The sequence below is a fragment of the Hydra vulgaris genome, chromosome 12, assembly GCF_038396675.1.
Source record: "Hydra vulgaris chromosome 12, alternate assembly HydraT2T_AEP".
NCBI classification, from domain to species: Eukaryota; Metazoa; Cnidaria; class Hydrozoa; order Anthoathecata; family Hydridae; genus Hydra; species Hydra vulgaris.
The window spans coordinates 61,867,276-61,885,379 of NC_088931.1; the positions used below are offsets into that span (position 1 = coordinate 61,867,276).

Genomic DNA, 18,104 nt, shown 5'->3' on the forward strand with positions numbered 1-18,104 from the left:
TATATATATATATATATATATATATATATATATAAATACATATATATATATATATATATATATATATATATATATATATACATGCATGCACACACTTCCACATACATACTTGCTTTAGCAAATTTATGTCAACACTTTTCTAATATTTTGTACATTTTAAGTTTTAAAATCTTGATGTGAACTTAAACAGCTTTTTCATATATGAATTAAAACAAAAATTAATAAAAAGTGAATTTTTTTTCTTCTTAAGTTTCTCCATATCTAGATGCCTTCTCAAACCCAAAATCTTGATGTATGTACTAAAGCCCTCACAGCTGGCTATTTCAGTATGTCGTCATCAATGACATTTCATTGTTAGGCTTAGTTGGCAAAGAAATCAGTATGTGTGTATATATGTAAACCTAAAACAATTTTCTTGCATATGTTTTGCAGTTTTCTGACATTTTGTTGTAATACTTATCAATTTTTTTAAAAATATTTTTCAGATATTTATAGTGTTTTTTTTATTTGTTCCAATTATCTTTTAATATTTATGTTAGTGTTTTAAATATTTATCATTTTTGTTTAGGTAGAATTTTAATATTTCTTAAAATGGCACAAGATTTTAAGTAAAGTTTTATTAAATTTTGCACTTGCAATAATTTTATTTGTTTCAAAAATAGTGATTAATAATTATCTCTTTTAAATAGAATTGCTCGTCCATTAGAATACTACAAAGAGTTTCTTGTAAGTTAACAAAAAATATGATTTTTGATTTGTAAGTTTTAATTGATTTTTGATAAGTCAGTTTTTAATATGAAGTTTTTATAGAAAGAAAATATTCGACCTGATGGACGTGCATTACATGAATATAGAAAAACTATCATTAATATAAGTAGGTTTGATTGTTTAACAAAATAACATTCTTTACAATTTTATTATTTTGTTTTATCTGTTTTGTTTTTTCATCAATTATTATTTTATTCCTGTTTAAAAATGTATAACTACATAATTACATCACCCAGACCATTGCAAATAACTTCAATCTATAGCATTTATGAAACAAAATACATTGTCATCCATACCAATGTAATTAACTCCTAAATCTATTGCATTAATAGGACTAAAATATTTATTTTGTTTTCTTTTTTCATTTCATGGTTACTTCTTAAAAGATTTTTTCATCTTATGCACACTTCAAAAGATAATTTTATTTTATGCTACGCTTTTTAAAATTTTTATTTAATCTTATTTTCCACACTTTTTAAATAATTTTTTTGTCTCATTTTCTATACTTTTCATAAGATTTCTTTATCTCATTTTTTATACCTAACAAAAAATTTATTTAATACTTTACCCTTTCTATTTTGAGCAAAGTATTTCCACTGGTGTGACTGATATCACTGCAATTTATCTCTATCACTAATAATGTTTCTGTCTGTCATCATTATCATTGTTGTCGTTGTCGTTGTCATCATTGTTGTTATCATCATCATCATCATCATCATCATCGTCATCACTGATAACATATATGCTGATCATTGTTTTAGCTGATATATATATATGTATATTTACTATCATTCACAATATATGATTCTTGAAATTAGTTTAATGTTTCTTGATTTTAGTAAAGTATTCACAGTTTAGTAAAGTTTTCACAGTTTTGAAATTTATTTTATTAAGATTCCATCAAAACAGCTTCAGGTTCAGGATTGGTAAGAATAGGAAACACAATTGTTGTATGTGGCATAAAAGCTGTAAGTTTATTTTTGAATTTTTGCTTACCAAATGCTGATTTAAATACGCAAAAGGGTGTATGCTTGTGTGTGTGTGTTACTAGTGGATGATTATGGGGTTAAAATAAATTTTATGGGAATAAAATATGTTTCAATTTTTTGAAAAAGTTGTTTTCAAAAATAAAATATATTAAAATGTATTTTATTCCCGTAAACAACTTTTTTTTTTCTTTTTTTTTCCATAGTATTTTGCTATAAAAATATATTTTTCATACCTAATTTTGTTATTTTTATTTAATTATATGTAGTGTTCAGATGATGTCACAGCATTACGCGTTAGGTGCGCCATGTTATAGGTCAAACAAAGTAAACAAAATAAAAAAGCATAAAAGCATTTATTAACTAACTTCTCGGTACCAATAAAATTTAGTGTTAAAAAGTTTATTATTTTGAATTTATGTAGAATCTCATGATATAGTCAATTTATTTGTCATTAAACTAAAAACTAATATAAAATATTTTGTTTTCTAAACACTGTTAAACAATATAGTTAACCTTTACAACAAAGTAAACTTATATAATATACTCCAAAATATTTACTATCTTATATCAATAAGTTGAGTAATTTACTTTTTACATTTTTAAGACTTTTAGTTATATATTATAACATTTGATTTGATTTTGTTTTGAATTTGCTAACTTACAAAATTCATATAGAGTGAACTTATTTAGTTGTTTGAGCATTGTAAATCAATTAAGTTGTTTTAATAATTTTAAATTTTATGTATATAAATAATATGTTGATCACTTTTTAATTTTCTAAAGTATCTTAGAGTTTATAATAAAATTTATAACAATAATAATGGACAACAATAGAAACTACAAATTTAGAGTGTTATTTTTGAAAATCAAAATGATTATTCATTATAAATAAATGGAAAATCTTATTTTATGATAAAAGTTAGGGTGCATCCAACGCCCCATACATTCAAAAATTGATCTGTCCCTATTCTTAAAACTTTCTATTGGTTCTCACAAGACACCCTGTTAAATTTTTTCAAAATTGAATGAGATTTAGGGGGGCCACCTCAAGTCTGAAACTTGCAACAACTTTCAAAAGTATGACATGTTGGGTCTCAAAAGAAGCAAAAATTTATAAAAATTTCAAAAATAACAAAATTTTACACAAGAATTATTATTCTAAGTTTTATGGCATAAAAATTATTATTTTTTAACAAAAAATTAAAAAAAACCTTTTTTTTCATGTTTTTGTCAAACATTTTTTTCAAGGTATTTTTAACAAAAAATGATAACTATTTTTAAAATTTTTATAAAGTTTCGCTTCTTTTGAGACCCAACATGACATACTTTTGAAAAACTTTTTTTCCTTCTATTTAGGGTCTTGTTGCAAGTTTCAGACTTGAGGTGGCCCCCCTAAATCTCATTCAATTTTGAAAAAATTTGATTGAAAAAACAGATCAGTTTTTGAATGTATGGGGCGTTGGATGCACCCTAATAAAAGTCAGCTGAAGAAGAAGATTGTTATCCTATTCATAGAGGATTTTGAGTTTTTGTGACATTTTTTTTTTATGTTTTTATTTTTGCATTTTCTTAAAACAAAATTTTTCAATATACTGTTATAGCTTAAAAAGTAATTTCTCTAGAATTGCTTATCCAATTAACTTGATGGTTTTACAGCTTCTTGGTACAGAGATCTATCATATCTACCAATAAAAAAATAATTAAGTTCTTATTATTGACTTTATTTTTTGTAGTATTTTGTGGAACATTTGCTTCATAATTTTCTTTATAGTTATTAAGAATTCATTCTGGTCACTATGTTAAGTCAACATAGTTTTGGGGGGATTTTTAATGGTATACAGTATATTTTAATTATTAATTAAAAAAAAGGGTTTTATAAAGTCTTAAAATATATGTTTTTTTCTATAGGAACCATTAGTTATGGATAGTCTATTTTTGTGGGAGAGAATGAACCCCAAAAACATAAAGTTAGTTACAATTGACAATAAACTCCTCAGCAACAAAAAAATGGTCTTCATCAAGCCACAAAATTTTAATTGGAATAAAAATGTTATTCAAAGAGTAACTAATCTCAAATAATTATATCATAAACATAATTATAATATCATAAATTTCATAATTTAAAAACTAATAACACAAGATTTTAATTGTGAATTATTATCCAAATATAGATAATATAGTATTGCCAGATGTCCAGCTTTCACGAAGAAGAACACTGTTTAAATAATTATTTTTATAGCTTCGGCAGTGTATTCTCTGATGTAAAAGCTGGGCATCTGGCAGCCCTATGAATGTTGTTTTAATTTATATACATCGTATTAGCTAATACTCGACATAAAAAGTTTAGGATAATTAAAAAAAATTACTACTAACCAACTTTTTTCTTATAAATAATCAAATTAAATCATATACTAAGCTGGTTAACTTTCCCTGAAAGTTAAAGAACATAATATTTCTAAAAAGTTTTCAAATTTATGTGTTGAGGAACAAAAAATCAATCCATCAATATATATATATATATATATATATATATATATATATATATATATATATATATATATATATATATATATATATATATATATATATATATATATATATATATATATATATATGTATATATATATATGTATATATGTATATATGTATATATGTATATAAAAATTGAAACAGCTCATTAATTTATTTAACTTGTTCATACAATCAAAATATATTAATTGTGTTTTAGTTATACAATTTAAAATTAGCAAATTAAAAGCAAAAGCAAATCTAATGCGTTATAATTTATAACAGGTCTTCAAAATGTTAAACACAACTAGTAGAATTCATTGACAATTTTGTAAATGTTTTAAAAGTTTTTTAATGTTTTGAAGTATACAGTTTTTAGTATTTTAGAAAAAAAAAATTTTAATACAATTGAGAAATTTTTTTCTAAAGTTGGGATTTAAAACATTGAACTATTAAAATAAAATTATTTAAAAAAATTTATTTATATTACTATTTATAATAAAACTATTAATATTATTTTTAAAATGAAAATATTTAAAATAAAACTTTTATTTAAATTTTACAAAAATAAAAAAATAGAAATTATTAAAATAAAAAAATTTATAGAAATTATTAAAATGAAACTCTATTTATAATAGAGTTTTAATTTAAACAAAAATAAATCAATGACATGAGAGAGAACTAAATTTTTCATAAATTTAATTAAAAATAACCTTTAAAAACAAATCCACTTAAAGATATATCTAAGTATTGTTAGTTGATACGTTATGCTAATAAACTCTTGCAATGTTTACTTTTGATTGCCATACATTATGGCAGTCACAATTTTTTTAACACCATGTGATCGATCACTATTTATACACACTTTTTAGTAAACAATGAATGTAGTTTTTGTTATTTGTTTTAACAGGAGCTTGCTGAACCATCTGTAGAAAAAACTAATGAAGGATATTTTGGTATTGGCATATATTTTTTTTTTTTACTTTTAAAAGAAAAGTTATTTGAACATAATTTTTTTAATAATATGATTAATAGTCATTATACTTTAAAATATTAATTACTAAGATCTTTACTTTACTCTGTTATTATATAATTGGCTATTATTTATAATATAAGTTAAATTTAATTTTAATTTATTTAAATTTAATGTCATAACATTGATATTAGACAAAAAATAAAGCATGTGTTTAAATTAAAACAAAACACAACAGAAAAAAATTAAAACAAGAATGATTTTATTTATATTATGATGCAACATAATACAATTAAAATCATCTTCTTTTTTTTTTGATGTTTGGATATGTTTTAGTTTCAGGTTTTCTTCTGAAACTAAGACATATGCAAACACTTGTTCTAGGATACTTCGGAGTTAAATATATCAACAGTTTGCAAGTGTTTTTCTAACTATTTCATACCTTTGCATGCAACATATTTGTCATAGGCACAATCATATCACAAGTTGCAAACAAAATTTTTTACCATTTCAGGTTCAACTTAAATTGATTTCATTAGTGTATCTACAGCAAATTGTATAGTTTTATGCAAGCTACAAATTGATACATTATGCAGAAATTTTCTAGCAGGTTTCACAATGTGTGGGCACAGGCCTCAAAATTTGCTGATTCATTTCCTGAGTTTTCGAAAGTTTCTTTTAATATATAATATAAATGACATATTGTTTGTTTTTTCATCAGGCAATTGAATCTGAATGAAATCTTTTATATTGGGGAAATTTTTTCATTATAAAAGTTTACCACTGCTAAAGCATCACTTTCAGAAAGTCCATACAGCTTTGAACATGCTGGAGGACTTTCTGAAAGTGATTCTTTACTAGCAGAACTATTTGAAAGAATAAAAAGAAATTCAGCTTTTTCCATTGAATTTGATAGTGTTTCAAAAAAAAATTTCAATGCTTTTCCTATGTGTTAAACTTTTTTAAAAGATGAGCTGTCTTTGAGGTTTATTTGTAAGTTTTCTTTTTAAAGTGCGACTTTTTACAACTTTTATTTTTGCTTTAGCAGAATAATTTTATTAGCATTTTTTTCTTACTAATTTTGATTCAATTTCTTAAAAATGTACTAATTTATAAGAAAATGTAAACATTAATCCAATATTTTACAAATATTTACTGATAGCACTTTACAATATTAAAATGCAAATTTTATTTGACTGAAAACCACAAGGATATCTAAACTTTAGAATGGTATTTTGACTTCCTTTAACTGCAATCATCCCATTTTTCAAAAGGCTAGTTATCCCTTTGATGGTGTCAGTGGTACTGCAGCCTAACTTTATTTTGTTAACTTACAACTATAACTAAGTTTTAGAAAAGCAATACAAATTCACTTTAAATTATAGAATTTCTAAAAATTACCTTACCCTATAATCTAATTTCATATTGGTAATTAAACATTTTTATCTTTATGTTCAGTGACGCAATCTTATTTTTTTTAGATGTGTATGTGATAAAATCTCTTAAATTATTTTTATAATCCAAAATTTCTTCATTCGTGTAATATGTTTAATCTCAAAGAACTTTTTTAAACAAAAATATGGATATGTTTTGTTAAAAATGTTGAAAAACTTATTCTCAAATTTTACTCACTATTTCAAATAATAAGACTGCTAACAACTCAGCAAACTTATCTACTCTGTTCAAATATTTTCTACTCAAAGTTTTTCTTACAAAAATTTCAAGGTGTTTACAATTAGAGAAAAAAAGCTTTTAGAAAAAAAAAGATTTTTTTTAACAAGAAGTTATCTTTTCTGTAGTTGAAATAGTCAAATATAAAATTATATTTCTGTACTTAGTAGTACCAAACCTTTCGTGCAAGATTAGGAAATATTTTTTTTATATATATGCACACACATATTAATATAGAATTTTTTTTTCTAAAGTATGCTAAACCTCAAAAGAAGCAAAACAAAATAAATGATGTTTTTTAAAATAATAATATTGGTTTCTTTCAGTACCAAATGTTGATCTACCAGCGCTTTGTTCCCATGAGTTTCGTCCAGGTCCTCCAAGTGATCAGGCTCAAGCTATGAGTCAATTTATTGCTGAAACTGTAGAAAAGTATTTATTAACATTTGCTAATTTTGTTTAAAATGTTAAAAGAAATTGTATTTACTTTTATTTTCTGTATCTTTTTGTAGCTGCAAACTAATAAATCTCAAGAAACTTTGCATCAAAGAAAAAAAAGTTAGTATAGAACAACACTTTTTGGAATTTTGTTACTATATTATCATTTTTAAAAATTTGATTGTTTTTTATTAATTTTTATTATTATTTTTATTAATACTAGTATAATTTTTGAAAATGGGTATAAATAAAAATTTTTAGATTATTTTTCATTTTGCTAAAAAGATAAATCATTAGGGTAAAAGCATAAACAAGAGCAACATGAAAACTTATTTTTTCATAAAATTTCAATGTGTCTAGCTCAGATCATCATCAGAAATAAAATAAAATCAAAAAATGATAAATAAATCATATAAAATTGAAAGGAATAAACAAATGTAAATATCAGGGTTTAAAAGAGTGGTGTCCCTTATTTAAGATTTCAGCAAAAAAAAATTTACAACAGATCAACTAGTTACTTCAATTTATTCAAGACCATCAAAGCCAGTTTCCTAACTCATTAAAAATCAATCTAATATTCAGTCAAAATAATCCGACTAAAGAATCGACTAATTCATCTGATGAAGTTACCAGGAACCTGTTTCAATGCACAAGCTGCCTGTTGTCTTTGAATCTTTTGAAGATAAGATTTCTTGTCTAGCTAATAAATTAAAGTGAACACCTAATAATAATAAATAAAAGTGAATCTTTTGAAAATAAAGATTTCTGGTCTTTTGGAAGTGCTAATTAAAGTTTTTTCAAATACAGCTCTAATAACTTCCTTGATTACATGTTAGAGGCACACCAAATGAAAATTATTGTTCAGCTTGATCAGTGAACATCAGAACAATGATCATTTTAAGTTGTATAGAGCACAATGCAAACATAAACACGTTACAAACCTTATATTTTACATTCAACTCTGTTTGACTGCAGCTGCCTGAGCTTTATCTGTTCCTAATAAATTGTTTAGAACAACTAACTTTAGTTTGACTCTAAAATCTAATATTAGAGCTCAAAAACAATCTATGGGATCTCAAAGCTTTAATGAGGTTATCATTCCTATAAACAGTTCAAAGTTGTTAGAAATTCAGGTTATCTGATTTAGTAGCTTGATAACTTGCACTAGCACACTCTAGCACACAATATTGAGTTCCTATTGTCATTAAACATTCTTTTCTAAAATCAAAATTTACTTTTTACTTTTATAAAACTAATTAAGTTTATGTAACAAACTTTTTATTACAAAACTTTTATTTTTATGTAACAAACTTTTTATTACAAAACTGATAAACTGGTTAATACCCAAACTGCTGCATATAAAATTTGCTACACAAATCAGGTGCAATTAACAACCGGAACGAAAAAATTAATTTTATTAGATGATTTACAATTAGCAAATTATTCAAGCTAGCACTAATGATCAGTTGAGTATCTGACAAATAAATTCCTTACCTAATGGAACCACTTCAATTTTTTGTGATTTAACTAGAATATTGTACCTTTTTTTTAAGTGATAAAAATTAATATTTAAATTTATTTCACATTACCGTTGTCATTCATTCTACTTCTACATTATACAAATAAATAATGTATCCCAGGTTCAAAAAGCATTATGGAATATGAAAATAGTGTATATTAGTTAATACACACTGATTGTTTTGTTGTTGTTTTTTTAGCTATGCTGGGTTATATATGCTGACATTATTTGTATTAGCCATGATGGCAACTTAATTGATGCCATTATTGCATCTTTATATATTGCACTTCTAAACAGTAAGTTATTACTTACTTTAAATTTGGTAACCAAAATTGATATAGAAAATAGTTTGAAAAATGTTAAAGTTAAATAATATTTCAAAAAATACCTTACTTATTAATAATAATTTTGAATATTACCTAGCAAAATTGCCTGTTGTTACAATTAATGAAGAAACTGGTTCACCTGAAGCATCACCAACAGAACAATTTACTTTAGAGCTTTCTACAAGATTAAGTTCTACAACTGTGGAATTGATTGATAAGTAATAACTTTAAGTTTAAATTAATAACATGTCTGTGTGTGTGTGTATATATATATATATATATATATATATATATATATATATATATATATATATATATATATATATATATATATATATATATATCTGTGTGTGTGTATATATGTATATTTTATTTTTTTTTTTTTAGATTATTCACCTCCCCAAGGCCCGAGGGGGGCCACTACAGTCGAGGAGGCTACTCATTTTATTGTTTTTTTTTTTTTATTATTTTTATTTTATTTTTTTTTAGTTGTTATTCGTGGTGCAACCCTCTCTCAACTCTTTAACTCCGAAACACGAACCTTGCAACCGAGCAAGGCCGCTGCGCGGAGAAACTAAGTTGAAGAAACACATATATATGTGTGTATATATGTGTGTGTATATATATGTATATATATGTGTATATATATATATGTGTGTATATATATGTATATATATGTGTATATATATATATATGTGTGTGTATATATATGTATATATATGTGTATATATATATGTGTGTGTATATATATATGTGTGTGTGTGTATATATATATATATTCATATATATATATATATATATATATATATATATATATATATATATATATATATATACATATATATATATATATATATATATATATATATATATATATACAGGGTTCCCACTCCTCCTTAAAAACCTTAAATATCCTTTAAAAAAAAAAACTCCTTAAAAATCCTTAAATATCCTTAAAAAAAGTTAAAATTTGACTGCTCTCCTTAATTTCTCCTTACTTTTTTTTTTTTTTTTTATCATCTAGGAAATTTTATTAAAGCAAATGGATTATACTTATCATTAGAGAAGCATATAGTTAAGTCTTTAATGAGTTAAAATTCTATACTTTTATTTATATATATATATATATATATATATATATATATATATATATATATATATATATATATATATATATATATATAATATATATATATATATATATATATATATATATATATATATATATACACATATATATATATTAGGGTGCATCAAATACCCCGTACTTTCAAAAATTGATCTGTCCCTATTCTTAAAACTTTCAATTGGTTCTCACAAAACACTCTGTTAAATTTTTTCAAAATTGAATGAGATTTAGAGGGGCCACCTCAAGTCTGAAATTTGCCCTAAATGACCCTAAACAGAAGAAAAAAAAGTTTTTCAAATGTATGTCATGTTGGGTCTCAAAAGAAGCAAAATTTTATAAAAATTACAAAAATAAATATCATTTTTTGTTCAAAATAACTTATAAAATTTTTTTGACAAAAACCATTAAAAAAATTTTATTTTATAATTTTTTGTTAAAAAATAATAATTTTTATGTAATAAAATTTAAAATAATAATTCTTGTGTAAAATTTTTATTATTTTTAAAATTTATATAAAATTTCGCTTCTTTTGAGATCCAACATGACATACATTTGAAAAACTTTTTTTTCTTCTGTTTAGGGTCTTTTAGGGCAAGTTTCAGACTTGAGGTGGCCCCTCAATGTATAAAAATATGCTGAAAGATGTTGTGTTACCTCATGCTGAATGGAATATGCCAATAAAATGGGTTTTTCAGCAAGACAACAATCCGAAACACACTGCAAAAGTAGTCAAGCAGTGGTTTCAAGACCTCCAAGTGGTTCCTAATATTATAAAAAAAAAAGTTTTTCAAAAGTATATCATGTTGGGGCTCAAATGAAGCAAAATTATGTAAAAATTTCAAAAATAATCTTTGTTTTATAAAATGCAGAGATAAAAAAATTATAATTAAAAAAATCTTGTTAAATTCCCCTTTTTTGGTTTTAAATTAAAAAATGTCATTTTCTATTTACTAAAATCTAAAATAATAATATATTTATAAAATGATTCATATTTTTGAAATTTTTATATATTTTTGCATCATTTGAGACCCAACATGACATACTTTTGAAAAACTTTTTTTTTAATAATATTAGGAACCTGTTTGATGTATAAGGGCCTTGTGGCACCCGTAAAAATATTTTTTATTCAAAAATTATTTAAATCCAGTATTATTTTATTATATAAAAAACATTTAGGGGTTGTCAGCTGACATTTTTAAAATAAGTTGTTTTTAGCACCACCCTAGTATATATATATATATATATATATATATATATATATATATATATATATATATATATATATATATATATATATATATATATATATATATATATATATATATATATATATGCATATATGTATATCATATATCAGCCCTCCGAGTATTAGAGTAAGTATTTTAATGGGTGTTTTTTTAAAATATTAAACAAACTTCATATTAAAAAGATTGTTATATGTTTTTCACTAATTACCTTTAGATGCCTAAATATAAAAGTTGTTTCCGGAATATTTGGTTAAATAATGATAGTTACACTTTATGATTTCAGAAAAATAAAAATCCCAGCCTTGCAAGATGCAAAGTTTGTTTTAAGTCATTCTCATTAGCAGGCATGGGTATAAAAGCTCTTGATGTACATGCAAGAGTAGCAAAGCACATATAGTGATTGCCTAAAGAGGGTTATGTTGTTTTGTTCAAAGAAACTTTGCAATCGGTACCACAGAAGCCTACCTCATCAAAGAAATGTTACATTTCAGATATGCTTCAGAAGGAATCAGTTTTGAAAGCAGGATTAATTTTGTGTTTAAATATTGTTCGAAGCAAATACTCTTTTAGATCAAGTGAGAATAAGTCTAAACAATTTGCTTTGATCTTTCCAGATAGCAAAATTGCCAGCAACTTTTCATGTGGTTGAACAAAATCTGGCTATATAGTAACTCATGGTCTTGCTCCTTATTTAAAAAAAATTCTGATAAAAGATCTTAACCTACTAGATAACTTTCTATGTCTTTTTGATGAGTCTTACAATAAAGTTGTAAAGAAAGGTTAAATGGACTTACATGTGCGCTATTGAAGTGAAGAGAAGAATACTGTTTGTACAAGATATTATACTTCAGAGTTCATGTAAAAAGCTGCAGCCCCAGATATTCTAAATATGTTTAAATCCTGCATGACTAGTTAAAATGCTGAAAAAATGCTTCAGGTTTCTATGGTTGGCCCTCATGTAAATAAACTGTTTTTGGAAATACTCAACAAAGAACCTAATAACAATGAATTAAGTACACTCATTGATATTGCTTATGGTTTACATACTATCCTTACAAACTGGTGCTAAAGCTACAGATTAGACTTTAATGAAATATTTGGTACATTGCATACATTAACTTAAAGAAGTTAATGTTTGCAATGTACCAAATATTTCATTAAAGTCTATCAAGAGCAAGTGATTATGAAAGAATAGCTGAGGCAACAAGTTCAGATTTTCCTTACATTTTGTGGCACTCCACGGTCTGAAAATCAAAGTGTTGCCAAGAAAGCAATAGAGGTTTGGTCAAAAGTAATCTTAGTTGTTGACTACTGGAAGTCTTTACCAAAGAGTAAGCAACCTGGACTTTTGCAGCGGACAAAACAAGTGCAACTTTTTTGGTTGGTTTCATTTTCTTAAGTCTGGTCTGTGTCAATGTATAAGTAAATCAGGGTAAAACACCAACTTTGAACATTTAAGTGCTTGAACAAATTTTTAGTTTTAGAACAAATTTTTAGTTTAGAACAAAAGTTCCTTTAAAGTTTTTTTGAAGAATTAAGTGGCAGTCTAAATACATTCCTTGGTAGGTAATATTTGATCCAGATGCATATTTATTGCTTTTTATGTAATATATTTTGTTTTATTACAAAAGTATAGAAATATTCTGAAATTTTCTTTTCATTTTATTTTTAAAATTTTGACAAAAAATCACAAAATGTTATTTTCAATCTTGCTATTTTTTTTCTTCTAGTTTCTTTTCAAACTGATAAACCAATGACTCCTTTTCTGGTGGTGATACTTGAAGAACTACCACACAACTTTTATGCAAAGTTCATTCGATTAGATGTTTCTTTTAAATGACAAACCTACAACATCTTTGTTAAAAATAGATTTGTTTAATTGCACAAACTGGCTTTCAACCAGCAAGATTGATGTTAGTTTTTCATTGAAGTATTATCTCCAGCAACTCAAGAGTAAGAAAAAGATTACTGATGTTCAAATTGACAAGTTCAAAAAGGAATTATGTGATTTTTTTGTCTCAATGTGTATTCATATTATTGAGAAAAGCCCTTTGTCTTCACTGGTTGCTTGCTGTCTGGTGTGTATTTCCCCATCATTTATGGTTGAATATCACAGAAAAGTGTGATTATTTTTTGATAAACTGTTGATGAAGCTTGTTACTTTCAAGAAACATAGAACTTCTGTTGGTGATTTAGCTAAGAAGGAATATTCCAGGTTCTATAAAAGTGTGATCGTTGATAACAAAGAAGTATTTTTGACTTTTGATAAAGGTTAGGATTGTTTGGACTACTTTTTGTGGAAATACACTGATTTAAAGATGTATGCAAATCTACAGCACATTTTCAGAGTTGTCCTCATTTTATCTCACAGATAAACTTAAGTTGAACGTTGTTTTAGCAGCAACAAAAGTCTGATCGATGACAATATGTCCCCAGGCACCATCTCTTTACGTTCAATCCAAGATTACCTCACATTTCATGGCTTCAAGGCTCATAAAGTTGAAATAACAAAAGATTAAATTACTGCAAACAAGCAAGAAAGAAGTATTTTGATGATCAATGTTCAAAAGCCCTGTCTGTAGAAAAAACAGTGAAAATGAAAGCAAAAAGAAAAGTTATAGAAGATATTGAAATTGTCAATACTTAAATTTGACAGACATTATCTATAATTGAGAATTTAAAGAAGTCATCTGTTGAAATTGGAAAAGAATAGCCTTAGGTTTATGCCTTGAATATAAATGTGTTTTTAGTTTATATCACTAAATGTAATGTCATTATTTAATGATTTTTTTTTTTTTAGATGACATTAAAGCTGATATATCATAATCTAATGCATTAAAAAGAGCCACTTGCGAAAAACCAGAGTTACTAGAGAAGCTATATGTTAAAAAAAAGAAACTTGTTGGAAAAAATAATGAACTTATATGTTGACAACGATGATATATATATATATATATATATATATATATATATATATATGTGTGTGTGTGTGTATATATATATATATATATATATATATATATATATATATATATATATATATATATATATATATATATATATATATATATATATATATATATACATATTCATTTATAATAGTTCATCTATTTATATTTAAAATCGAAAAAAGAAAGAATTTAATATATTTTTTTTCTCCTTAATTCTCCTTACTTTTTCCTTCAAAAAATTGTTGTTCGCGACCGAATCTCCTTAATTATTAGGAAAATATCTCCTTAAATCTCCTTAAAATCCTTAATTTTTATATTGTTTATGTTCTTGTAATTCAAGTTAATATAAAATAAAATAAAGTAATTTAAGTTAGTTTAAAGTATAAAATAATTCAGTTGTCTTGTAGTAATAAAAAAGAATACAACTCTTCTGCTAAATTTATTTTATTAAAAAGTTCTTTTTTTAAAAAAGTTATTTTTAAACAAATTTGCGTACTCGATGTAGTTATAGCGATTTACAAATTATTCGAATTCTTTTATTTGGAATAAGCATGGTTTTATCAACGTATATGTTTTTATCGTATATGGTTTTATCAACGTATATGGTTTTATCAACGTTATGTCCAAACAAGAGCTTTAGATCGAACAATTTTTTTTTGCTTCAGGTTTTTTTAATGTTTAAAGAAACTTTTTTTTTTATATATATAATTTTCAAAACCTTTTTAATACCCTTAATAGTGAATCTAAAGAACACCATTTTGAAGTCTTTAGATACTTTCGCTCGTCGGCGTTAACATGAGTTTAGTTAAACCCTTTTGAAAAAGTACTTTAACCCACTATAGATCCTAGTTTTAATCGGTTCTGACTTATATTAACTTATATATAGTTGTCAAAATACAATATTTCTATCAATTTTTACAAAAAATACTAGAATTCCGACCAAGAAAGAGCATATAATTAAGAAAAATTGCCAATAAACAATCAGAACAGAAAATATTATTAAACTATGATGTTCATTTCACCTAAAAAGCGTATTTATTTAAAATCTTATTCAAATCTGGAAAGCGGTTGTGGTTTTAAGAAGATTTTTTTAAAAAAAAGAATCTTTGGTCTGGGTTGTTTCGCTGCAAACATTTATATTTTATGATACCACAAAATTTATCATTTGAATTTTTTTCGTCTTTTCGTAATTTACAAACCTAATCATTTTACGGAAATATGTCGTAGTCAACAAAGTATCATATTTAAAAATTGCTTCAACTACACCGAGTAATAGTATATTAGTTTTAAACAAATTTGCATAATAGTATCTCAGTTTTAAAAATAAATAAAGTTTTTGTAATAAAGCTATAATTAAGTTTTTGTCACTTTTCAATAAAGTTCTGCTCTTTAATTTTAGGCAAGTATTGATAATAAAATATAACAATAAAAATATGAATTTCATGTATAAGATGTTATGTATGTATAATATGAATTTCGTGTATAAGATGTTATGTATGTATTATATATGTATGTTATGCAGTATAAGATATATATGGAATAATACGCAACTAATTAGGGTATAATACGCTACTTTTAGTTAGGGTAACCTAACAAAAGATAGATAGTTTGGGTAACCTATCAAAAGGACTAATTAAAAAACAAAAAACGTAACATTAAAAACTAAATAAAAGGCATGCAACTTGATGTCAAGAAAATATCAAAATTGAAGAAACTTTGTGAAATACAGGTCTTGACATTTTTTTCCATTGAATGTTTTTTTAATATTTATTAACTTTAGTAGTTAAAAATAATTTTTTTTAAATTCCTTAGAAAAGGGTTAATCTAACTCAAAACAAATAAAAGAATCAAACACTATTAAAAAAGAAGCAAAAATAAATTTAAAAAAATTGAGTTTACATATACTTGTCCATATGTTTCATTCATTTTTTTAATTTTTAACTAATTGTTTTTTTATGAACTTTGCATATATATGAGATATATTAAATACTAATTGTATTGACTAATTATATCTGTACAAATGTTCAATTAATAAGAATTTTCTTACATATTAATTGTATTGACTAAAGATATCTGTACAAATGTTACTTGCCAATTAATTATTATTACTTAAAGTTTTATTTGAAACAATTAAAACCAAATGATTGTTTATAAATGATTTTATTAAAGAATGTTTTAAACTTTCTTGAATTAGTAAGCTCTTGGTGGATCCAACATATGAGGAGGAACAACTATCTTTATCTTCTTTGACCATAATTTTAGGCGATGAAAAAAATATCATATCCATTTACAAACCAGGTATTTTTTTAATTTGTATGTAAAGCTTTAGAACTTTAGTTTCACCTATAATAAATAATTTGGTTTTTCATTGAGTTTCTTTAACTATTTTAATTTTGTCTCAAAATTTGAGATCATAATATTACAATAAATGACAATTACATGGTCATGGATTTGTTAAGTAATTTTTAGTTACTAATTAGCTTTATTCAAAAATGTCATTAATTTTTTGTAATTATAAATTATTTTATTTAATTATTTAGTTGTATTATAAATAATTATTATTTATTAGTATAAATGTGTAATTAATAATAAATAGTTCATTAAACTTTGAGATTATTAAGGAAAATGAGATAGGAGAGCCACAGTTGCTTGTAAATAGGGTTAATAAAATGTATAATACAGAATAAAGGCTGTTTATAAAAGTTGAGTTAATTTTTTCTTAAATTTTTAAAACGATAATAATTACAAATTACAATCAAATCAAGGTCGTAAAAAGGGTTAATAAAAAGTATAATACAGAATAAAGGGTGTTTTTGAAAGGGAAGTTAATTTTTTCTTAAATTTTTAAGATGACAATTACAAATTACAATCAAATCATCTTATGTTAAAAATTCATTAAATACATTTAGGTGGTTGTAGTGTGAACGAAGACTCAGTGCGTACTTGTATAAAATACGCAATCCATCGTGCTGAAGAACTTGATAGTTTAATTCATGAAGCTAGTGAATGTAATGATAGATCAATATAACTTTATGTTTCAATGGATTTCTTGTAAATAATGTCGCGTTTAATAAAATATTTTAAAAAAAACAGCATTTTTATTTGAATAGAGTCTACTTTGCAGAAAACGTTGACACCATACCGAATTGTTATAACTGCCGGGTTTTAAAATAAGTGAATTTAACAAAAATGTAAAAAATAAATCTAAAAGTTGTCAAAGCAACACTTTATATGATAAAACTTTCTAATTCATTATTCGCAGCAAAATAAGCTTTGCATGAGTTACTCTAGGCTAACAATTAATCTTTTTAAGTTAAATTTTTAATAAGCGAGAAAAATATACAGCTGTTCGTACACAATTTTTTCCTATAAGTTTGAGTTGCTCAAGATTTATCAAAAATTAGGATTTTTTAACTTTTAAAGAAACAATTTTATTCTACATATATTTAATGATTTTAAATTTTTACAAAAGTAAATATTTAAATAAAAATAAGTGTAAAAGCGTGATATGTTAATAATTCTGTGATAAAATAAATCAAGACTTTATCGCTTTTATTTCTTAATTTGTAAAACAATCCTTAGATA

The 18,104-nt window shown here is 24.2% G+C and overlaps 1 protein-coding gene across 1 annotated transcript; it reads left to right on the plus strand.

The window, feature by feature from the left end:
- The first annotated feature begins 255 nt into the window (after positions 1–255).
- Positions 256–17,586, plus strand: LOC100215802 (exosome complex component RRP43). The gene is made up of 12 exons (XM_065814000.1): positions 256–379; positions 569–608; positions 690–726; positions 811–874; positions 1,663–1,736; positions 5,176–5,221; positions 7,236–7,341; positions 7,422–7,467; positions 9,066–9,162; positions 9,290–9,410; positions 16,714–16,817; positions 17,429–17,586. Exons 2-12 carry the CDS (start codon positions 592–594, stop codon positions 17,545–17,547), a joined length of 831 nt encoding a protein of 276 aa, XP_065670072.1. The 5' UTR covers positions 256–379; positions 569–591; the 3' UTR covers positions 17,548–17,586.
- Positions 17,587–18,104: the final 518 nt, after the last annotated feature.